We start from the raw sequence: 25,216 nt of genomic DNA on the forward strand, positions 1-25,216 counted from the left end.
TGACATCTTTGTTCTGAGGAATGTCACTTTAATTCAACTGCAATAGATGTTTAAGAATACATCATTGTTTACATATTTAAGGTATATAGTACCCTTGTGATGACTAATGACATCTTCTGTGCCAGTCATACACTTCAGAATATTAACTAAATGTTCCCATATCTTATGTTGCTTTATACAAAATGTGGAACATTTAGTACATACTTATGATCTTATTATACTCCAGATTTTCTTTTTTAAACAATCAATTTTCTTTATTCAAGTGAAATCTGGAGTGTGCCTATAAAGAACGAGCAGCATAGGCCTTCTTCACACGTGTGTGGTAATTAACATGTGATAACATGCAGTGTTCTGGGCGTCACCAGATTGTGTTAAGCCATTTTTATAATTTTTAATAGCCTAGTAAAGCACCTAAAACTGGATAAGCCCCTTATTTAAACATACTGCACCAAAGAACATAGATGGTTACTTGTCCCAGGCCACACCACGTCTTTGATAACTTTAACGAACAATAAAACAACAAAAACTGAGAATGTATTTGTGGATGCACAATTCTTGTAACCAACCACTTGTAACCAAAAACTGAACAAGAAAAAAAGACTTATGAGAACTAGCCTCTTGTATTGCCTATAGTTTTCTTGCTAATAATCCTTTGCCTATTGGTAGAGCCAGGGCTGTGCTTCAACCAGGACAGTGAACAATCAGTGGTGATGTCTTAAATGTAACTTAAAATCTCTTGTAAATATCAGTCATAGGTGGCAGTACATTGCAGATATACAGGTATGAGGCTTTTGGCATACTTGCATAACAGGAGTTGACATTGTTAAGTTTTTGGAGGAATTCCAGACAAAACACACATATTTTTAAGACACTGTTTAGGCACAGTTGTCATTTCTAAATGTTCCATAAACATGGCAAATCTTCACTTTTTTGAGTTTAGGTCAAGTTTGAAACACATTTGTTAAAATACTGCGCATAAGACTAATACACAGACATTCTTAGTTTGAATTTTGGCCAACAAATGTAAGCTCCCTATCTGCACCATGCCAACCTGATCCTACACTTTTACAGGGTACAAAAATAATTGCTACAAAAAAATGTCAATAAAAAAAATAAAAGTAAGGAATTTAAAGCAATTCATGTACAATTTACAATCCATAGCGTGATTTGTCATACTGTTTTGACAAAATTGAAACATTTTGATTCCTTTCTTTAAATGTATTTATTTTTTTCATTAAGCCAGAAAGAAATGTTGTTTGGTATATTATTGAGGCTAGCATGTGCAATATTTTCATGGGTTTGCCTTGTTTTTTTTCAGAGAATGGCCGCGTCAGTCTACATGATGTGTCCTGCTATTTTTCCTTATTAGAAGGAGGAACTGCGGAGGACAAACTAGAGTGTAAGTTCAATTTTTGACATTCCTCAGATAAAAACTTCCCAAGCATGACAGAGCCAATAGATAAAGTGTCAATATGATGTCATATTTTGACAAACATGAAACTATTAGCAGATTTCATATGGGTTCTTTGCATTATTTCATACTAGCTTAGGTATGTGTATTCTTTGCATGGGAAAGGTAGATGAGCCACTTTATGGTCAGTCACATTAATATGTGTCTGTAATTGTTTGCATTGATATGTGATTTTTGTTTATCTGGTAGAGCTGAAGAAATAAGTGAGCAGAGAAATTAGTAGAAAGTAGAGATACTTACTAACTGACTAGAACACTCACACTCTAAAAAAAACTATTCCAGTGAATGTTTAATGCTTGGCAGCAGCAAGATCACATTGTTCCTATTCTATTGAAATTGAAATTGTATTTCTGCAGTATTATATACAGGCATGTTTCTAGGTTTTTTTTTTTAGCACTCAAAATCTAACCTGCAGAATAGTTGGATAGTTTGAACTGAACTGAACAGTTTTGTATTCTGGACTACATATAAGCATGTTCCATTTCTTGAACTCCAAACATTTGTCTGTTTGGAACTGCCAGATTGGTGATTTAAGCAATTGAGTGTTTTGGGGAAAAAAGAGGAATTATAGTCCAACAAATTTTTATTATGGCATTGTTTTTAACATTTTTATTTTATCTATTTTGTGTCCTTTTGCATGCAATAAGTAGAATATATTTAAAGTCCTCCTGTGCTCATACATTAAAGTAAGGCAATCATTCAAACAAGCCCCCACTGCCCTCTGTAACAGTGGGCACTGTGGAGTAATTTGTCCACCAAAATACCATGTACTCAGCAAGTTTGCAGCACTTAGTGTTTATTTATATTAGAAGGCTAGCAAGAAAAAGAAGAGCTGTAGTCTCCACTGTCATGAACTTTTTGAACTCAAGATTTTTTAGAAGTACATGCAACTTCACAGGTCATTTAGTGCCTTTTTAAAGCATTTTTAAAACGTTAGTGCCTTTTTAAAACGTTTTAAAAATCATACTGTTTATAGGATTGTGTTAACACCCTAATGTCTATACGCTGGTTTCTGATAATGTTTTTGTTTATCAAAAAAAAAAAAAAATCAATGTAAAATATGAACATATGTCTGTTAAGGTTTTCGTGTATCCAGGTCATGATATAGCTAGTAGTATTTAGCTACAATCATTTGTAAGTGCTGTAATCTAAGCCACAGTGAATCACAAATTAAAGCTAAACTAAACCTGAAAGATTCACCTGTCCCCATTCCACTATCTTAGTACTCCTTCATTTCCTGAAAATCATCTTCGGTCATCTTGTTTGGCTTGGCTAGGATGATGCAACTCTTGCACTCCTCCCACCCGGCCAGTGCAAGGGAAGCCAGGATTGTGGTTCCTTTGGCAACAATTAAACAGTTGGGTGGTGATCAGGCAGATAAGAACAGTTATTGCAGAGGGGACATTGGGCTTGATTTGTTCTCAAAGATTGGAGAGAATACACTTTCATCAATGAACCTGGATGATATAGCAAACCTGGAATGGATCTGGTCCAAGATTGAAAACATTTGCTTACAAATAGCAAATTACTTTTAAGAAATCCATTCCTGGGGATCACCCAATTTCACTGGTGAAAGTGTATCCTCTCCAGCCTTGGAAAGCTTTAATAAATCTACCCTATTGCCTGTCCTATACTGCAATAAAAACCTGCCTGATCACCAGTTGTTCAAAGTGGGACTTTAATTCCACTTTAATTTTAATCTTAAAATGGTTGCTGGTCTCTGATCTACCAGCATTTCCACCAAGGAATATTCACCTGGTTGATACTACTCCTTGATAATCATCTTTAATGTATTCAATTGTTTTCCCCTGCAATCTTCATCTGATTGTGTATGGTACGTCTCCCGTTGTAGATTAAGTTAACTCTCGCTATTAATGTATCTGTTCACTTTCCCTTAGTTCCAGCTGAGTGCACATTGATATTTATTGCCCTGTCAACCCCTCCCCTACCCTGGCTCAACTGATATCCCAAATTCCATGTTACTCCCATCAGTCCATCCATATTCAGGGCCCAAAGCACTTCTATTTAAACAACAGGTAAGGTCATGTGGGGACCCTGGTCACGTGCCCAAATTTCAAATGCCAAATTATAAGTGCAATGGGAATTAATCCAGGGAAAAGAAGCCGGAATTGGAACAGAATTGGACACACAAATACAATTTTCAACTCCTATCTCCTGCCTTTGGACTGATTCATCCACCTGTACACAACCTCTACTGCTGCCATTCTGAACTGTTATTTCACCAAGCCATCTCTGTGACTAATTCATCATACCCCACTCCTGGAACTCAACAAGTTTATAAGCCTTACTACAACCCATATTACAGGACCGACTCTCCCATTTCTTTGTTTATGGTTCTCAATTAGCTGTTAAAATGGATTTTTCACCCTGCACTCTTTGCTGGCACTATTCCCTCTCTTCCCCAGTCTGATAACTCACTGACTCTCTGCTCATTTGCTTTCCTGTTTTCCCTGTCTGTGCTCCTGCACCTTTTTTCTCTACTGCTACTTTCTGGTGACGTCTTACCCAACCCTGGTCCCCTCCACAGCCTCTCTCTTCCCTATGCTTTGGGCAAGATACTCCCTTCTCCTAACCTCATCCCCATTCATCTTACCCATAAATTCTAAGCCCCTTTCTCTGGCAGTCTATGGAATGCCAGATCTGTTGCAATAAAATTAACCTCTATACACAACATTCTCCTTTCTTTCACAACAAATCTCTGAACTTCCTGGCTCACACTGAAGCTTGGCATTCCCCTTCTGACTCTGCCTCTGTTGCTGCTCTTACCTATGGAGGCCTGCACTTTACACATACCCCTACACCTGGCTACAGAGTAGGGGGCTGCTGTGGGTCTCATTCTCTCACCTAACTGTACATACAGAGTCCTTTCTACCTGGGCCAGTATCACAATTTTTGGATAACTTTGTCTCTTGGCTCCCACACATTCATTGCCATGACCTGCCCACCCTTTCTGATCACAACCTTATCACCTTCAACCTATTGAACTCCTGCCCTCCTTTGCCACATCCCAGACCTGGTCAATGTCAGAGAGATATCCGCAGCCTTGACCCAACCGCAACCTATTCTCAAACTACCTTACAACCCGAACCCCCACCCTCTCTAAAATCACATCTCCGGATAAAGCTGCCACTTGGTTCAACAACGCTCTTTCTCTACCTCTGGATAAAGTTGCCCCTGCCACTTTCCGCTACCCCTGTTCTGCTAACCACCAACCCTGGCACAACAATCACACCAAACAGCTACAAAAGACTGTTCCTGCATCTGAGTGCAAGTGGAGAAAATCTGGCCTCAGCGCTGATTTCAACCACTCCAACCATACCCACCCCTTCCACCTGTAAATCATCACTGGCCTCCCTCAGCCATCATCTCCATCTACTACCTGTCCACTTGACCCAATTCCCCCTGATCTACTCCATGACCATTCTACTATTCAACCTCTCCCTTTCTACTGGTATCTACCCCTCCGCTTTCAAACATGCCATTATTCCCCCTATCCTGAAGAAAGCCTCACTGGACCCATGCCTACTTTCTAGCTCCTATCCTATCTCCCTTCTTCTATATGCTTCCAAACTTTTCAAGCGCCTTGTCTACAAAAGACTCACTGATTACCTGAGCTCCAACTCTCTCCCTGACCCTCTCAAGTGGATCTGCCCATTCCACAGAAACAGCCCTTACTAAAGTGGCCAATGACCTCATTGGAGCTAAGTCTCAAGGCAACTTTTCCCTTCTCCTTCTTCTTGATCTTTCCTCTGTTTTTGACACCCCCTCTGTTGTTGATCACCCCCTTTTAACCACCTAAGCGTTACACTGAGGTCTAGATTTCTGTACCAAAAGTGATCCACTGTTTTTCATGAAATTGTTTTTTAAATTGTAGACCTGTAACTTACAGAAATATGTCCGAACAGGGGTTCTAGTAGATAATATGAATAAGAGACCACCAAACTCCTTGTACATGCTCTTATCATCTCCCGTCTGGACTACTGTAATCTCCTCCTCTCTGGTATTCCACTAACCCGACTTTCTCCTCTACAATCCATTATGAATGCTGCAGCCAGACTCATCCATCCTTCCCTCTGCTCCACTTCTGCTGCATCTCTTTGTAGTTCTCTTCACTGGCTTCCATTTCACCTTAGAATCAAATTTAAGCTCCCGTGCTTTGCCTTCAAATCCCTACACAGTTATTTCCCACTTACCTTTTTGACCTGGTTAAAAAATACTCCCCCAGCCACTCTATCCGCTCCTCTATTGACCTACTGCTGACTTTCTCACTCATAACCTCATCACACGCACGGCTACAAGACTTCTTTAGAGCTGCCCCAACTCTCTGGAATGGTCTTCCTTGTCCTTTTCAGCTTACTGCTCATTTAAAAGAGCACCCATTTTTTCAAACTTGCCTACCCATCTTCTGTCTTTTAAACAGTCACTACTTGCCACCACTACATATCTCCCCTCCTTTTGTGTGTTAATTCCCCCACCTGCTAGATTGTAAGCTGTTCAGGGCAGGGTCGTCCCCTCCTGTCTTATTGTCTGTATTCGTCTGTCATTTGCAACCCCTATTTAATGTACAGCGCTACGTAATATGTTGGCGCTATATAAATCCGGTTTATTAATAATAATAATAATAATATTTAATAATTATGTGCTCTGGTTTGCCTGGGTGCCTTACTACTCCTATAATACTGTTTTGCAGATCCGATCTTTAGGCCCTGGGCTTTTTTCCTCCCCTTCCCTATAAGACAGGTGAATCACTTTCTGTTTGGTCTCTTCCATTGACATATTTGCTGAAGATGGCTCTACCTGTTGCATAGAACTCTTCCCGGGGTACTTTCAGGGTCACAGAAATATGCAAGCCTCTCAACCACTGCAAGGTATCTGATCCATCTGAGAGGATTTGAAAACACTAGAGGCACTTAATGCAGCCAGTGAATGCTTTCTTTTTTTCACTTAACATAGTATAGAGAAACTCGCATATTGATTTTGTGTGGCTCAGTAAACATACAGCCTGCTGCTCTCTTAGGCTAATCTTTCATCCTGTGAATCCAGCCATAATATCACTTGGCGCTGCTCAATGTACATTTCAAACATCTGTCTGCTGAGAATCAATGTTTGAACAGCACTGAACTCTGCATCACTTTACAGTGTTTGATGATTTTTTTCTACCTATACTTTTTTTCTAAATTTGTAGAATGACCAATTTAGTTGAAGGCAATTAATAGTATCCCTTTGTAGCTGCTTTGTGACCTTTTTACAGTTTTAAACTAGATCTACATGTATTAAAATGGACCTAGATTTAGTCAACCTCATCTTTCAAACCGTATTAATCTAGCCATTTGTGAATCATGTATCACTCCACCCCACAGCCAACTCTTCATTCATTGTACAGTGGCTCTGTAGAAGAGCTCTTATTGTTCCTGGAACTGCTTCAAGATCAACGGTTGCCAACTGGTGGTCCGGTGGAGCTAGAAGACCGCGGTGCGCCTCCCCCAGCGACCAGAGTCGCGGACTACGTCTCTTGTACGGATTGCAGACTCAGGGCGGTGGTCGGGTTGTGTCTCTGAATACAAGCTGCCCACTTTCCCATCGCAGGCTGAGACCTGCAATGGGAGAGTGGGCGGGTCATGGCATTATGACATCACTCTGGGGGAAGTTCCTTCCCCTTTAGGTGACACATGGCTCCCTGCGCATGCGTGGACCATGCATTTAGTTGTAATAGGTCTGAAAAGGTTGGCGACCACTGCTCCAGATGACACTATCATATAATCTTGTAATCAGAAGCAGGAGTGGGCAGGATCATGACAGGCCCCTGTGGAGCTAGAAGGCCAGGGAGAGTCATTGAACCCTCACTTCACAGTCCAGATGACACGACTGAAGCTTCCGTCTTTGAACACTTGCTGGGCACTATACGTTTTCCCAATTCAAGCCTTTCCCTATCATCGAATTAGATGGCAGAGGGAGGACTTCCAGCACCAAGTTCCTTTGAAGAAAAAGAACAATCCACCTATACTATAGAAATCTAAATATTATATAAAAAGTAATCGCAAGGATAACAGAAGATATCTACATTTTCCTAATATCAGCACTGACGTTGTGACGTCCCACTCACGTGCCCTGACGTGCAGTTAGGACGTAGGGCAGCTAATACCAAAGTTGGGCTTATTCTTCACATGCAAGCAAACATCTTTTTTTTTATTTTCCTGGAATCCTTGAACATGATTTACTATTCTTTGCAAAGTGAATTATCACGGCGTTCACCAAGCTAGATAGTGTAGATAGAAAGGTTTATTTTTGGTACTTAACTATTTTAAGATTTCTCTTGGGTTTAAGCTTGCAACCCACTAGAACTATATAAAGATCTCTTTTAATTAACCTTGAGAACTTATTATAAAGGTTTTTATGTTTGAAAATGAATCCAAAAGTTGAGGAACGAATTTGATGAATTGTTTTGTGAAACATATTTTATAGTTTTTATTGGTATGTTTCTAGTTTACACACTATTTACAGATAAATTAACGTCTGGTTACTTGGTAAAACACTGTGAGAAAGAAGCACTGTAATTAATAGAGATTCTGTTTCACTCTACAGTGTTCAAGATAAAAAAAAAAGTTTTATTCAGAGTTTGATGATAATGCTGTTGTAATTGTGAAGTCTGGTGTGCTGAAAAAGAAGTAAAAAAACATTTAAAGCCAACAAAGAGGCATTTTGATAAGAGAAGGAGGTTGACTTGTGTTCATCCTTACCTTACACCCTATTACCAGAAATCTACAAAAAAGAGCTGTTAAATGCACCTCCATCCCCAAGATTAGGTATTCCCAGTACCTTTTATTTTATCATACTTCTTAAAAATATAATTCTTCCTTCTTTCCTTTTTAGGTTAACATAACCCCCGTTAATGTCTTTTTCCATATCACTGCTGGCGTTCTAACTTCAGATTTAATTCTTGGCATGAACGACACCATGAACTATTGCTTTCTATATATATTTTCCTTATATAGAAGCCTGGCTGTAAGTAGGTGTCTGAATATGATTGAAACATGTTCCTATCTTTAGCCAAGGAGAAAGTAAAGAGGGCTGAAAGCTAAGAACTGGAATTTAGCTTCTAGAATGAGCTTCTATATATAGAAAATTACAATATTTAGTCTTTGTGTAAAATACAGCAGTGGACCACCCACAACATCCAATAAAACATGCTCACACATCTAATACAATAGTTCTACACTAGAGTCAGAGCTCTAAATCTTAATAGAAGGCTACCAGTGCTAAACTCTTTTATTTAAAGTGAACTTGTGCATTATTTCATGCAGAGCAAAATGACAGGTTTACTTTTATCCTCCCATTCCTTTTCTTTATTACAGGTAGAGAAGCATACCCAAACCCCAAAAGGTCCCACCCTTTCCCATCTATCAGGATCCAACCCTATACAACCTCAAAAAATAAACTAAACAGTCTAAAAGAAACCTTTGTGTCTCCTTGACCTTCTGTCTAATATACATGTGAAGAGAAAATAAATGAGGACTTTTCTATCAATTTACAGTACAAAGATGATTCTTTATGAGCTTTAGGTAGGCGTAGCAAAGTGTATATGGAAAAGGATGTGGTGTGTCATTAGTATAATGGTAGTATCACGGGGAGGATTACCTTGTATCTTTTTATAGTTTAGAATAATTTAATTATGGTTTTAAAAAATACAGTAATAAAAATCAATAGGAAAATATTCAAAGTGTTAACATCATCAGCTAAGGAACATTTGTAAACATAAGGATGATCATCCTCTATTTTATATATCAGGTTCACACAGGATAGTGCCATTAGTGGAAATATGGCATGTCAGGTTACAAGGAGCAGGGAACATGCGTTTCTGAGCAGCCAATGCTTGCCAAAAAAAATAATCTGGTAATAGCTATATAAGTATCTAATAACAGAGGTTTCTCATAAGGCTTTAAACACAGCAGGCATGATTTATTTAGGTTCTCCAGACTAGAGTAGGTTGAATATAATGGGAGAACCTGGGTGATCACGCAAACCTGGAATGAATTTCTTAAAAAAATTTTGCCATCAGTTGTCAAATAACTTCAATGCTGGACCAGATTCATTCCAGGTTTGCTGGATAACTCAGATTCTCCCATTATAGTCCATCTTCAGTCATGGGGAGATTTAGAAAATCAGTGTGTAGGGCAAAGCCTTAACTTGATACTATTTGGGGCCTGTGTCAATGGGCTTGTGTTGAGTATATCAGTTTGATAAGCTGTTGAGCTCTTTATTCAATGTCAGGTGCATCTCACCTGAATTAGACCTGCATTTACCCTGCTTCAAGTGGGTTTTGCATTCCCATATAGTTGTTTGGGAATGCAAAACTAGTTTAAAGTTAACAAAAGCTCATCAACATTGATTTTCTGTCAGTATCTGATGAATTGTGGGCATATCCAAAACATATGTATGAAGTTGCATGTAGTTGTACCAGATCTTGCACATGGGGAAGATTTCCATCCATAGGAGAAGGAATTGTGTTGGGTAAAGTACACTATGTGATAGAAATAATTGAGGTAGTTCTTAGGAGGGGATACGAGAGACCCCCAATAGGGCCTGCTAAGTGGTGTAAATGAGGGTGTGTAGATATTATAATCATTTGGTATAGTCAACAGGGAAAGGAGAGATTTTTTTTAACAAACCTATTTTCCAGATATATAACCAAACAAAAAATGAGATTCACATGTATTGAAATTGTGCCCAGATATACTGTATATTCAAATCAGTCCCATGGTAACAAGACGCAATTTTTCAAGGATGTTCATACAATGTGGTCAAAAAACAGTGAATAGAAAATGTGTTGAATAAATGTTAGGTAACACAAGACTCTGTACAAATACAATTATTTTTTCAGGGATTTCTTATGATGGTCATAAAGGACTGCTGTTTAAAGGGTGTTTTAACTATATGTGTGAATATCTGCATATGCAATACATCTAAAATATCCCATTTTTAATCTTGGGTTGTGCTAAAATTATAGTCCTCGTAGTGTAATTAAACCTTAGTTGAATTCATACTGTTACCGTAGTTGGAAAATAAGCATGGTTGTATGACCGATTAGAAAAACCTTCTGGTCTCCAGAACACTTGACAGGCTGTTGTGTTTTGGAGCTCAGAATAACTCAGATTGGGTCTTACTGGTTGCTAGTATTTCAACCCGTCATGTGCTGATACTGTGAAGGCTGGGAAAAAGCCTCGGGGATTGTGGTCAGAGACGCCATTCTCATCTTTAGGTTTTTCCTTTTCTTTACTTGCTAAAGGAATTGGCAGGGAAGCAAAGGAAGGCAAGTACAGTTTGTTCTTCTTATAAACTGGGTCTTAAAAGTGGCTTTTGCATTTCTATACAAGTCTATCAGCGTACTAAACCTTCCTTAAGTAAGACAGGAAGAGGTCAAATTCATTTTTAAATGAATTCTTAATCATCCCTCAAGTCTTCCAAAATGCAATCAAGCCTAAAACCTCATCAACACAAGGTCTTATTTTATCTTGCATGGACAAAGCTTATGTTTGTTTTATATTTCCTGGCTGTCAGGTTGATTCAGCTGCTTTCATATTTAATAAATTATCAACATGGAAATACTATTAGATTATAATAGATTAGGGGTTAGGAATTCACTACTTCCTTATCTAAAAACTTCTCAGAAAGCCTGGTAATTAATGTGTTTGGTCATCTATAACAATAAGAGCATTTGACAGAAGGCCGTGTGTGTAACTGAATGAAACAGAAAGGTTAGCTTTGGAGTTCCTTTGGATTTACTAATATCTATTTATAATAAAGGGGTTTGCCTATTTGGTTACATATTGAACATATCATAGCACTTCAAAATACTCCGTTTTATTAAATCTAAAGGAGAAGATAAGGTTAAAGAAAAGAGGTTTGCGGCTCACGGAAATTATGTACTGTCTATGAATATAATGCGGTCCTTGCACATACACATGTAAATAGTATCTTGATTGTATTTTATATGTATATTGATTCTTGGAATATATGTGTTTAGACCGCTACACCCATACAATAATCTGTCCCTGAGGAAGCCCTTTGTGGCGAAACGCTTCAGATATCGTACGACAATATGCCGTTATCCTTACTTTGCCTTATATGAATATTGCGTCAATATATGTATATGTAAAATACACCTGAACCCTGTGAGTATTGTAACAGGCGTTTTTGTACAAATGTTGAATCTGTACTTGTATTGTGTATGAACACGTTTTCTACAAATATACAAACAGGTCCATTAAGCATTTCCGTGACCTGCAAACAAACCTCTTTTCTTTAACCTTATCTTCTTTATTATATAACCTACTAGAGGTGGCTTCAACCATATCACAGGAAGTCCAAAACAGGAGAGAACATATAACAAAAACCTTTCCCACCCTTTTTTAAATCTAAAGGAGATTATGCAAAGATCATACAGTCAGATTGTAATGTGCACGATGGGTGTTACTGTTAAATGAGCAAGAATCTCTTTAGCGATCAGCCACTGCATTGAACTAGAAACTGGAAACTAGAAATGATGTAACTTCATGTAAACTGTGCAGAATTTGTAAAAGAATACAAACAAGCTGATTTTATTGTATTTGTAATAGCAGCATAGTTTTACTTCACTAATCCCATGTTTTAGTCTCCTAATACTTCTCTCCTAAGTCTCCTATTCAATTCATTTTGATTAAAATGATAGTAATAGCTAAATCCAATGATTCGGTTTTTGGATGTAAAGTGAAATGTCGCCATCTTTTGGTCACAAAGGCTCATTACCCTTTATAGTTTTTATATATGGACATTTGATTAAACTAACAAACCACTTCTTTTTCTTTTACAGTTACTTTTAAACTATATGATAAGGACAGCAATGGACTTCTGGATAGTTCTGTAAGTTTTATTTCTATTTTCTATATGTACTGCATGTTTATTCACATCAGGCTCATTTCACAAAGCTTGCACATCAGGATAAGGAACCTTGTTTTCAAAAAAGGTGATGGCTAATTTTAGCTGTATTTAGTGAGATTTGAATATGACAATCAAATAAAAAAAATGCAGATTCTCATCCCTGGGTTTTGATCGTACCTAAACGCACCTTTCCATTTATGGGCTACCCTTACATAACAAACACCATGTGTTCATTTTCAAAAACCCATTGCACAGCCTAGTGTTAATGGTCAATGTTCTGACAAATGTGATCTATATTTACACCTAAATGACAAAAAGCTTTCTTTATTAAGCCCTAGGAGTTATGGGTAATTAACATTTTTTCATAAACCTGGGTGTATAAATTTTAATTTTCACCTTCAAAATTATAGTTTACTGATCAGTACAGCAAATAGGAAATTAAGCATATGGGTTTGTGAATTGTATAGATGCTAAATAGTTGCAAAATTGTCATATTTTACTAATTATTACTTTTATATAGTTTACTATAGCCACAAAGTTCTGCACAGAGACTGGGAAGTGCTTTAATATATTTAATAACGTTTCTTCCGTGGTAGTTTGAGAGTAAAAATGCAAGGTTAAGGGGGAAAAAAAAATCAAATGGAATAATGTGTGTGTTACTGTAGAATTGTTTTTCTTTACCTCTGTACTGTGATCAATTATCTTCTTGAATGTTGTACTGAGATTTTTTTTTCATGTTAGGAGGTGGATCGCATTATAACGCAAATGATGAGAGTTGCTGAGTACTTGGATTGGGATATCACTGAGCTGAAACCAGTAAGTAATATTTTACTGACGTTTTCTAATAGACTTTTACCCTTCCTGTCCCATGTCCTAACCATTATTACATCATAGTCAAATAGATGCAAGCAGTAGGTGTAGGAACCAACAATAACTCCATAGAAAGGCCATCAATTTCAAAAAGTATTTCATCCATAATAAGAATCTATTTTATAAAAGCTTGTTATGATGGTTGCACAGCCCTGGCATTCTTCACTTCCTTTCTAGGGCTTTGGGACTGTTATTTGCCATTTGTCATCCTTCTTATTAAATTACTGCCATAATTCTAACAGATTATGGTGACATTATCAATGGCAACTTGGTTGAAGGCATCTGATCTTGAACAAAAAAAAGCACCAAAACCATTTATTGACAGTAAAAATTTCTGGTTCTGTAATCTTGTAGTGGCTGCAGTTTTCTCCCTTCACCCATAAAAAGTGAACAAAATTATTTTATATTTGAAAAAAAGACATTTTCTGGAAGATTTTTACAATTCATTCTGCAGATGTGTATCAAATATAAATGTCAGTGTCCTCAGCCAGCAGGTACCCCAAGTCAGTTCAGCCACTATTGTCTATGACCACCACTGATACAACTAAGATATATATAAAGGACATACAAATGTATTTCCATAAAATGTTTTGTATATTCTGTATCATTTTTGCCAACATTTTCATTCTTCAGATGCTGGAAGAAATGATGAGACAGGTGGATTATGATGGCAATGGAACCGTATCCTATGAGGAATGGCTCAAGGGAGGGCTCACCACAGTGCCCCTACTGGTGCTGCTTGGAATGGACGCTGTATGTAGATAGTTAAGAAGCAAAAAGTTTATTGTTTATATGGTTTTTGCTGGTGTTGGGATAATTTTCTTTTTTACATTTTGTTTTCTCTTACACAGAATATTAAAGATGATGGTCAACATTTGTGGCGGCTCAAACATTTTAACCGACCTGTGTACTGTAATGTGTGTGAAGCTTTGCTGTTTGGTGTCAGGAAACAAGGCCTGTGCTGCACATGTGAGTAGACACAAAAAACAGGAGCTACATCTATAAACAGATAACATGTAACTGTTTAGTAAAAGTGTAGATAGTGACCACTGATACTGGCCTCTTTTTTTAGCAAGGGGGGATACTTCTTGCTATAATATATTAATAGCCTAAAGTGTACCTAAACTCAGAAATTTCACTTTACATAAAGGGGTAGACAACCCTTTTATGTTAGGTAAAAATTCTGTTTGTTTAGGTTTATTTAAGTGCAACACCGCAAAAAGGTCCAGCACCGCCCCCTAATTCTCGATCACCTAGGCGATCGGAAATAAATGGGAGTGACGGGATACCTACGTCACACATTCCAGGAGGCTCTTGGGTGCTCCATTTGCGCATGCCCAAGCATCTCGGGCATGTGCAGAAAGAGGCTTTTTGTGAAAAAAGAAAAATTTGACGATCTCACACATGCGTAGGTCGAAGAAGATCAGGAAGAAGATCTAGAAAGAAGAGGTGTTTAGGGACTGATACCGGGACAACGGGGGACCCTATGGAAGACACCTCCAGACCAACTGACTGCACTGCGTGATTAAAGGTAAGTGTATTTTTTTTGTTTTAGGCACTTTTGAGTTTAGTTCCTCTTTAACAGCAAAAGCCTGCTCTATTATTTGCTATGTGTTCCAATGAAACTAAGAGTTAAACTTTATATCCTATTAATTATTTATTTAGGTATCAAATATATTTAAAAAAAAGATGGAGAGAATGTTTTTTTCATGATGGGAGTAAAAGGCTTTATCCAGACAGATATTAATCTGGCAATGTCAATGTCATACATACAAAGTTCAATTTAGGGTGAGGAGAGAGATGGGTTTTATATTGTTCAGACTGGCAGAAAAAGTGTACTGCGGGGGAGTTTGTTTTGACATTTAAACTTTTCACGGGGTGTTAGTTTTATCTTCTTATTTGTACAATAAGTTCAGCTTCAAGTATTGTATGTTTTTATTCCACAGTCTGTAAGTTTACTGTGCATGAACGCTGTGCTCGCAAAGCACCAAGTAACTGTATCAGCACCTACGCCAAATCCCGTAAAGATGCAAGTGTAAGTGCAGCTTAGTTGTGCTTGTAATCTCCTTTGTTCTCATGATATGTATGCTGTTTACACAATGTGGTGTGCTTAATTTGTATTGTAAACCTGCTTACTTTTTTAGGGACAGACTCACATCTGGGTTAGAGGTGGATGTGAGGCCAGCAAATGTGACCGATGTCAAAAAAAGATAAAAAGTTTCCAGAGTCTGACTGGCCAACGTTGTGTCTGGTGTCATGTAAAGGTAAGGAAACCAATTCATCAAAACACACATATAGATTTACAGAACAAACTGAACAAAATTGCAGAATGTTAATGCCATCTTAAAGGACCTTTAGGACCTGAAAATGAAGACAGACCTATACTTACATGCTTTGCAGAGTTTCCTGGAAGCCTGGAAGAGATCATTATTGTACAGTGTCACAGTTTATAATGTGACACACGGCCCTTCCTATTATTCAAAACTCACTGTTGGTCAGACAACAGATGTACTGCAGATCACAGGAGTTCCTTGGCACATTCATGTTCCAGGAAGTTCACTATTTTTCAGGAAAAATTTCAAAACAATAGTTCACTTTTGGGGTACTACTTAGGCACCATTTACATTTCTTTTTTCTATGATTGCAGATCTTTAGTTTTTTAATTCTTTATATGTATCATTTACATCAGCTGCCTTCTGCATCAATGCAATCAGTGCAGATGAAGAGAATGAATCAAAAAGCACTGAACATTGATCTCCATACCTCTGCAGAATACAGGGTAACAGTAAGCTGAGCAGTACCCAATGACCCATAAAAAGAGAGGTCATAATATGTAGTTTAATGTTGATGAAAGGGCATTAAGAAACCAACTTGTCACACAGTTATCTGAATACTTGTTTCAGCTTTAAATTTAGGCAATTAGCATTCTTAACTGCTATTGCTGGACTGACTGTAAATTGTTCTTAGTATAGGTCAAATTCATCTTAAAATGTGTATACATGCTCATTGTTAGTCATAATGGTTGTTGAGTGATCTGGCACAGGGAATCACTAAGCCAGGAGACTGCTGCACTGATGCTAGACATTTGCCCCTGGCAGTTGTCTACATTTAACATAGGCCATTAAAAACCAGGATCTGTAAAAAGCTTTTTTTAACAATGTCACCTTGTAGCACTGTGGCTTAGAACTGCACATACTTACTGAATGTAGAGGGAAGTACTGACATTATTTAATATATATGCACATTAAGATTTAATGTTCAATTACTAAAATGTACTTACTTTAATAGCAATAGATGGGTCCTGCAATATGCCTTTCTAATTTGTGTAATGTAATATACTTTAAAGGGAAATTGAAAAGCAAATATATATATGTTTAATGTGATGAAACATTTTGTATACATTTGAAGTATAAGTAATAGCAAGAATGCCACCTATATGTATTACAGAATGAATTAACTTTATTATAGCTAAGAAAAACAAACTAAAGTGTCTAGGAAATTAATAATAAGGTTTTAGCTAATCATATTTTTTGTTATATTACACAGTCAAGCTCTCTTTTTAGTTGTTAGTTATGTCTGTGACAATACTGTACATCTTAATCTACGTACTACTGATTTGCCACTTGAAGGCAATGAAAGTTATCTCTTAACAGTGTTCTGCCCAGAAAAACCCACCATCCAGGTGGGAAGAAGCTGTAGGTGTGTGGCGGCCCCTGTATTGTGACCTAACTTTTCACTAACCACCCAAAACAACCAGTTGGTTACTGAAAAGTGCTGGACGGTGCTGACATAAATTATGGTACTGTCCTATCACTTTGCGTTTTTTTGTTTAGATTGTCTATGAAAGGTAAAAGTACTTACACAAGTATATATTAAAAAAATCTAAACTTTTATTTCTTCCTCATTACCGTATTTTTCGCCGTATAAGACGCTCCGGAATATAAGACGCACCCAATTTAAAGGAGGAAAATCTAGAAAGAAAAGATTCTGAAAGATTATTCACCTTCTGATCACTCATGTGCCATTCATACCGGTATTCCCCTTCTGATCACTCATGTGCCATTCAAATTCCCCTTCTGATCACTCTGTGCCATTCAAATTCCCCTTTTGATCACTCTGTGTCAAATTCCCCTTCTGATCACTCTGTGCCGTTCTTACCTTTTTTTCCACTGTTCGGCAGTTAGGGCAGGGATCAGCAGGGGGCGCTGTGCCGGCTTCTTTCGCTCTGCACTGCAGCCAGGAGGAGACACATGCTGCAGCCAGAGAGGAGAGGAGACACACGCAGGATCGGGTATCGGGTGAGTATCTTATTTTAATTATTTTATAACACATTTGTCGTATAAGACGCACCAAGGGAAGAAAAAAAATAGCAGCAAAAAGCAAAAAGCAAAAAATACGGTAATTAATTATGTACTCTTAACCCCTGAATGGGCAATCCCAGGTACTTTTGATCTATATGGTGCACAAATAACCAGGTGTATTCTGTTATCAATCATTTCCTTAGTGGCCAAAAAAACAATATTACATAAATGGTTGAATTCAGATCAACCCACACTCCGAGAAAAGTTGGACCATGTCTTTAAAATCGCCTGGATAGAGGCCTCGTTGGAGAAGGAGTCCTAGGTCTCTAGATTTTTTGGAAACATGTGAGTCATATATAGGAACTCGCCCGCATAAAACAACAAATAATAACAACCTTTGAACATACCTCATGGTATACCTTGGGAATGCTAGATAAAGATCCCCCAGTTGTTATAGAGAAAACTGATCTTGAAGTTACTATACATGTTTATTTTGTTAACCTAAATGTGTATATATTCTGTTTACATATGTTATTGTAACCTTCTTTTGTATATTGCTGCATAATAATACATCCTTGAATAAAAATATATTGAAAAAAAACAAAAAAACTAACCGTAAACTACATGGTAACAAAGGGGGTATGTGGAGATAGTGACATTATAGGAACAAAGTAGACAAGAACAAAGTTGTGCTAGATGGAAAACCTGTTGCTTAGTGTTAACAGTAAAACCAATTGTTAAGATGGCTTTGCTTCCCTCTTAAAAGTCCTTTCAATTTACTTTAGGTTCATGATGAATGTGTTTCCCAAATGCCTCTAAAGTGTGATGGCGGCATCCTACGAGACCATATATTGCCACCTTCTTCCATATATCCAGGAATTCTGGTAAGTAAAACTGATAGCATCGCAGATCTGTAAGGTTTATTTCATAAAGCTTTTCTAAGCAAAATGAAATTAAAGAAGTAAATAACTTACAATAGCCTGTAATAAATTGTCTTTTGGTCTAACTGCAGAAAATGTAAATCTACTTTAGTATTATGATTGTCTTCATTTTGCATAAAGTTTTTGTAATTTGCATTGACTTATTCAAATAACCTGCATGATTTGGTCTTTTTCACTGTGCCATCAGTGTAACTGACTTCTTCCATAGTGTTTTTTTTTTCAAAGAGAAATATTACTTCTCATTTGTTTGCTTTATTGCTTTTTTATTGTTTCTGTGTACATAGAACAAAAACGAATGAAAATTACAGTTGAGGTTTTACTGTTAACAACCAGAACTGGACGTGTCTAGAGGAGCCAGTCCTATTCCAACTGTATTTATGTAATGCTGGTTAGATATGGCTAACACCTGATTGGTCTTTGTGTACTTTGTTAGGCTAAAAATGTTGTGTTCTATTTTCTCAGTCACACATTTTTTATTTACCTGTAATTTCTCACTGTTTTCTACTTCCTCTTATTTAGGAACGTCAAAACAGTCAGAAGAATCTTTTAGCAACTTCAGAGGAAACATCACAGACATTTAGCACTGCAGAAGGACAAGCACTTCGAGTGAGAACCATATAAAATTTAGCTATTATATAGATTGTACCTTACTGCACCCTGATATGTACTGCTGTATGCTTTTCATGTTAATATGAGGCAAAGTGTGGAACATGCATAACTTCCAGTAACCAATCAAAGTCTAAGCCCAAAATTGGGTAAACCAATTAACTTACCAGTATGTTTTTAGGATGTAGGAGCAAACCCATGCAATCTTAATAAAAACTTGCACTCCTCAGAAATAATGGAATCTTACATGTGGATGTGGAAGGGAGAAAATAGAAAAGGTTTGCAGTGCCAAGCACGTTTCACTAATGAAGACCTACAGTCTATCAAATTATTTCATATTTGGGAATTCTTACTATGGGAAGGAGGCAAGCTGTAAACTATACAATCATGTTGTATAGACATCTTACAATCTCTTAGACTTACCTAAACTTGTTTTGTGAAGGTCTGTTTAGTAGCAGTGTCTGAGAACCATTCTGTATCAGTGCCCACTTTAGTCAACCAGCTGTCCAAATCTTTTTTTCCACCTAGTACTCACTATTCCTCATGAAACTATAAAGATACTAATGGTAGATAGGATGTTACTGGTGGAAGGTTGATCAATTTGGTGGATGATTTGATCAAAAGCATGTTGAAAATAAATGAATTATTATGAAAAAGTGACATTTTTTTTTGCCAGCTTGTACAGTCACCCCAAAATTAGACATTGTCGTTCTAAGATTGCACTGGGGTCATGCAATACAGTACCAGGTTCTAATAAGTAAAACGTTGTGCAAAGGTTATCTGATTTGTTTTGAGCTGTAACTAAACCTACAACTAAAATTTTTGCAAGGTTCTTAGCAAACAAGCTTACCTGCTTGTTCGGAATTATTTACCTGAGTTTACAGTATTTCTCTCTGTCACTCTTGCCAACATCTTCACCCTGGTCCTCTTTTGGGTATAAAATCTTCACCCGATCTTGACTTGGCAGGCTGGAATGTTGTAATTTCTGCAATTGCAAACTGGATTACCTTCATTCCTGACAGCCAGTTACTGTATGTGAGGATTGTACATCAAATTGAACATGCTAAACATTTGCTGTTAAACGTTGCTGTATTAAAATGTAACTAAGCCTAAAAATAAAAAAAACAGCTTTATTGCCTAAGGGTCAGGCTAGGTCTTTTTGCAATAAAGAACACATCTGTTTTGTTTTGTTTTTTCTATGTAAGGTTTAGTTTCACTTTTTATACAGTAAATTTTACCAAAGATATAAACACAAAACCTTTGCCTACTGTTATTCTTAAATATTAGGGCACTTTTTCACTGATTATTTAAAAAGGCCAGGAACTCTACTTTATTTTGTGTTCATAATGTACACATGTGTAGGTCTGGGTTTGTGGTTTCCTGTTCTGGTGCATGTTCTGTTGTATTTACAGATAGTCCCAATAATAGATACACACCCACTACTTGTCTTTGTCAACCCAAAGAGTGGAGGAAAGCAGGGAGAAAGGTGAGTTGTCATACTGGTAAGATCCAGTCCACAGTGACAAGACTGTAAATGATATGTTGAACTTTTCAGTTAATTTGATTACTTCATTAGCATTGGACACCTTATAGGCCAGAGTTTACACACTGTCACTTTGCCCACTTAGAGCTGTCATGCTCCCCTGTTATTTGGTCGGCACACTTTTGCTTTATTGGCGCTTTTGGGGGAAAAAACATGCTTTTGGGAAAGAATGTGTGTTCCTCTCTTTTCTCCCAGAATGCTGAGGGAGCTCCAAAACAAAGGATTAGGAGGGTTTGAAATTGTGGCTTTAACAGAGGAATGAAACAGTGGGAGGGATCTAAAAATATAGCAAGGAGGAAAAGGTTGTTCTTTATTCTTTGGCTTCTTTCATGTTTTAGATTGTTCGCCTTTTTGAGCTAGGTTGTCAGAACTTTTTTTATCCCTTAGCATTCATTCATTCATCTCAGCACATAGGTATGTTGAAGAAGTTCATTACTAGCTTGCAAATAGGCATATAAGTTTTTTTTTTTGCAGAACAGAAAAATAAACAAACCAAAATAAAACATAATTTTGGCTTGCATACGATTGAATAGCTGAAGTCAGCAGAGCTTCATGTTATTTAAGTGAATAATCCCTTTCATAGTGAACAGCCTAAACTTTAGTAAATCAACTTCATAGTATATTAGGTATGCATAAAAAAGCCCATCTGCTCACAAAAGTTTTACTTTTACAGTTAGGTTTTGCTTTAACTCAGGCCTGAAAAGGACAGTAACAATGATTTGTGAGTAGTGTGTGAATGTATGTTAATTTTTATACATTAGTGCCTATTCTATAGTCTTACTTTGTTTACTAAACCAATTCCTTACAGCACGTATATACATTTCTGGCTATGGACATGGAATAATCTCTTAATTATTTTGTAGTGTTTTTATTTCTTTTTTACTTTAGAGAAGGTGGTCTCTGTTTACTTTGAGATGCAAGCCTTTGTTCTTTTGCTTGATTGACATTTCTTTTAGAACAAATACAAACTTTTATATATCAGTTTTGTATTGGAAGTTTAAATGTTGTTATATGTCTATATTGTTCATTTACTGTAGAGTTCTTCGCAAGTTCCAGTATCTCTTGAACCCTCGTCAAGTATATAACCTCGTGAAGGGTGGTCCAGCACCTGGGTAAGAACATTTGAGTCAAGAAACAAAGTAACGTTGTTAAAGAATGTCTAACAAATATTGGTCAATTCTCTGTGACAACCACTCTCTTTCTATCACTAGGCTCACCTTTTTTCGGGATGTCCCCAGCTATCGGGTATTGGTATGTGGCGGGGATGGCACAGTCGGTTGGATTTTGGATGCCATTGGTAACCACTTTTAATCAAAATTAGGCTGTCCTATTTGGTGTATCAATTAATTGGATTGAATCATTCTTCAACCTATTAAAAAATTTAGTTGACTATACCTTCACATTTATTTTTATTATACATTGTTTGGATCTTAGAAGTAACACCCAGAGAGAGGGAGATCTTTATAAAATGTGTAGTTAATGTTAAGTATCAAAATTCCCCTTGACCATTCTTGCAATGCAATGTATATATCAAGTCTACAAAAAGGTACCATAAGAGTCCAGCATGTTTCTTTTTTGTGTTTGTGTGAAAAGTGGTAGAACATAGTTTATATCTAGCATCTGTATATAGTCATCAGAAGTATTGACATTTTTGACAAATGTACTGATTTTTTTTTACACTTCCATGTGTTTTATGAATTTGCAATCTTCTCTTTACCTTGTATTTTATCTAGATAAAGCAAGTCTTCCCCAAAGGCCTCCTGTAGCTGTCTTGCCACTGGGCACTGGGAATGACCTAGCTCGATGTCTAAGATGGGGAGGTGGTGAGTTCTGTATATTATTCCAAGTACACTCATACTAATGCAGCCAGTCCTTCCTGAGCAGAAAATAGATTTGTGGTGACACATACATATAATAAATTTAGATACATATAGTGCATACCATATTCCATTGATTATTTGGCCTGGCATTTATTTCATGGAACTACCAGCCTGTGACATAGCAGTTATGCTGTTTGTTTACTGATTTGAATGGATCCTGTTTAGTTTAATACTGAATGTTGTGGGATCTCATAATAAAAGTAATTCTATGCCTACCAGATTTCATTATCAAATTTTCCTTAGAGTATTTCAATTTAAATAGCAACTACTGTAAAGTCCAATAAAAAAGATATTTTTTTAATGTGTTTAAAATTGTGTTGAAATAATAAATACACACAATTAATACATTATCCTATTTCTTTATTATACAAAAGTAACTCACAACCAGTCCATGTCTTGAACTTTGTGAAAAGGGTGAAAAAAACTTTGACTGTTTAGAACTTCATTTCATTGGTGTTTGAATCAACTAGATGGGTTTGTGTACTGGAGAGAGAAGTCAAAGTGATTGATCAAATGTACAACATATGCAGTTCCGATCAAAATTTACCAACAAATTCTAACACCTTGAACAAGTAAGACAGACCCTACATTTGATACCACATCTCGAATTTTAGTGGGACTTTTAGGGTATACACTAATAATTAAAAAACAAATATATTTTTTATGGGGCGATTGACATGAAATTTACACCAGATGTTAGTTACAACCCAAATAATTCACACATACAAAGAAATCAAAACAAATACGTCCATAAATTAAGTTATGTGTAATAAAGTGGAAAGGCACAGGGAATAAGTATTGAACACGTTTACCTTTGTTTACAACACTATATAAATCTGTGGGACTTTTAAGGTACAATGTAAAAGTTAAATCAATCACTTTATTAAGACATAATTAAAACAATAAAAACACTCAATGTATAAATCATGCAATGTCAAACAATCCTTTTTTTTTGTAAAACAAACCAATTGTTTTACAAAAAATGTATGTGTTGCTCAACACGTTTTGCTAGCATAGCTTCTTCAGGAGAAACGCAGATAGTAGTACAGTGTAGTCAGCAAACTTAATGTAAATTCCAACAACACAATGATACAGGGAAATAACTTCATTGGTAGAGGATTGCCAGTTAGGTGACACATGTCTATTAACAATCTCTCACTGGATTATAACATGACATAGCACAGTGATCTTATTTTATTGGAATCTACAGAGAACATTACGAGCTTCAGCATGCTTTTCCTTTAGCAGTGGAGAAAAATGTGTAATTGTTCACTACCTATTTCCCCCTTCTTTATCAAAAAAAGGTTGTTTATTAAATTAGTGTGTAACTTAAAAGTCCTACTATTTAAAAATTCTTATGTTATATCCCATCACTTCACAACTGATCAAATAGGGATAAATTAGTTTATAAAAAATTATAATTTATTTTCATTTCACTTCTGATCTAGTTGTTTGCATTGGAAATAAAGCATTATGTAATGTGTACCCAATAATAAACATGTTTAGTAGACGTTTTCCTTTGATATGATAAAGCTAGGACAATACAGTTGTTTTTTTTAAATATTTGTAATATTTGATTTGACAGGAGTTCTACAACCACAAAGCCATTGAGATTTGTAGCTAGCTAAATGAAAAATTAGGTCTGCCAGTGAAGACCTATTTCATGGCATTAATATTTGCAGGGTATGATGGAGAAAACCTAGTAAAGGTGTTAAAGGACATTGAAAGCAGTTCAATTCTTTTAATGGATCGATGGAACATCGAGGTCACACCTGAGAACCCTAATGAGAAAGGAGATCCTGTGCCATATGAGATCATCAACAACTACTTTTCCATTGGAGTGGTATGAATCCTTACTTTTCTTGCTACATTACCATGTTTTAGATTTGAACCCTGATGCTTTTTTGGCTCCTGTGATTTTTCGTTGTTTAGAACCTTATTGCCTCCAGTGGATTTCTAGTACAAAGTTGCTACAAAACAAAAAAAAACTAGTTGTTAGAGCAACTTTAAAGATAATGTTTTTGCCTATTTTTTTTAAACAGGCGCTTAACATTAACAACCACTATCCAGCATCAGGGGATGAATGCAGGGATAGAAATGAAGAGTAGATGCATCTTCTATGACTACAAAAAAATGGAAACCCTTTAAAAACATTGCTTGGAATCGTCCTGTTGGATTTTTTTGGTCACCAATTTTATCCAATGTCATTTAAAGGGTGTTTGACATTAACAGTTAAAATTAAACTCGCCTGGACAGAAATTGCTAATTAAAGTGATTGATAAAAATTAAATCTTTTTTTTCTAAATTGTTGAATCTTTAAGCAGACCTTAAACCTCTCTAGAAAGTGCTTATATTAATTCCTATCTACAGGATGCCTCAATTGCACATCGTTTCCATGTTATGAGGGAGAAATATCCTGAGAAGTTTAACAGCAGGTAAATATGGGGTACTAAGGGAGGGGTGCTACATTTAGGATATTCATCTTTTGGAGTGTCTTATCTCCACCCCTAAAAACCTAGGTGAATTCACCCATTCACCCAAATCCCCCATTACCATTTTGTAATCTTTATAAAATAAATGTCCCACCTTGCTTTCATAGGACCACTATCTCAAGAGTTAGGAAAACTTTTTGTCTGGCCATTACCAGTGCATATTTTCCCATATTTTCA

The 25,216-nt window shown here is 36.6% G+C and overlaps 1 protein-coding gene across 4 annotated transcripts in view; it reads left to right on the top strand.

The window, feature by feature from the left end:
- DGKA (diacylglycerol kinase alpha) overlaps positions 1-25,216 on the top strand; it is a 110,046-nt gene that overhangs the window by 75,849 nt on the left and 8,981 nt on the right. For all 4 annotated transcript variants that reach the window (XM_072408534.1, XM_072408525.1, XM_072408552.1 and 1 more), the window contains 15 exons: positions 1,319-1,399; positions 12,339-12,388; positions 13,148-13,222; positions 13,910-14,029; positions 14,128-14,245; positions 15,223-15,311; positions 15,421-15,540; positions 18,363-18,461; positions 19,038-19,124; positions 20,537-20,610; positions 21,705-21,779; positions 21,879-21,964; positions 22,401-22,490; positions 24,230-24,390; positions 24,918-24,982. In XM_072408534.1, coding sequence (XP_072264635.1) covers positions 1,319-1,399; positions 12,339-12,388; positions 13,148-13,222; positions 13,910-14,029; positions 14,128-14,245; positions 15,223-15,311; positions 15,421-15,540; positions 18,363-18,461; positions 19,038-19,124; positions 20,537-20,610; positions 21,705-21,779; positions 21,879-21,964; positions 22,401-22,490; positions 24,230-24,390; positions 24,918-24,982 — 1,390 coding nt within the window. The remainder of the gene's footprint in view (positions 1-1,318; positions 1,400-12,338; positions 12,389-13,147; positions 13,223-13,909; positions 14,030-14,127; positions 14,246-15,222; positions 15,312-15,420; positions 15,541-18,362; positions 18,462-19,037; positions 19,125-20,536; positions 20,611-21,704; positions 21,780-21,878; positions 21,965-22,400; positions 22,491-24,229; positions 24,391-24,917; positions 24,983-25,216) is intronic.

The sequence above is a fragment of the Pyxicephalus adspersus genome, chromosome 1, assembly GCF_032062135.1.
Source record: "Pyxicephalus adspersus chromosome 1, UCB_Pads_2.0, whole genome shotgun sequence".
NCBI classification, from domain to species: domain Eukaryota; kingdom Metazoa; phylum Chordata; class Amphibia; order Anura; family Pyxicephalidae; genus Pyxicephalus; species Pyxicephalus adspersus.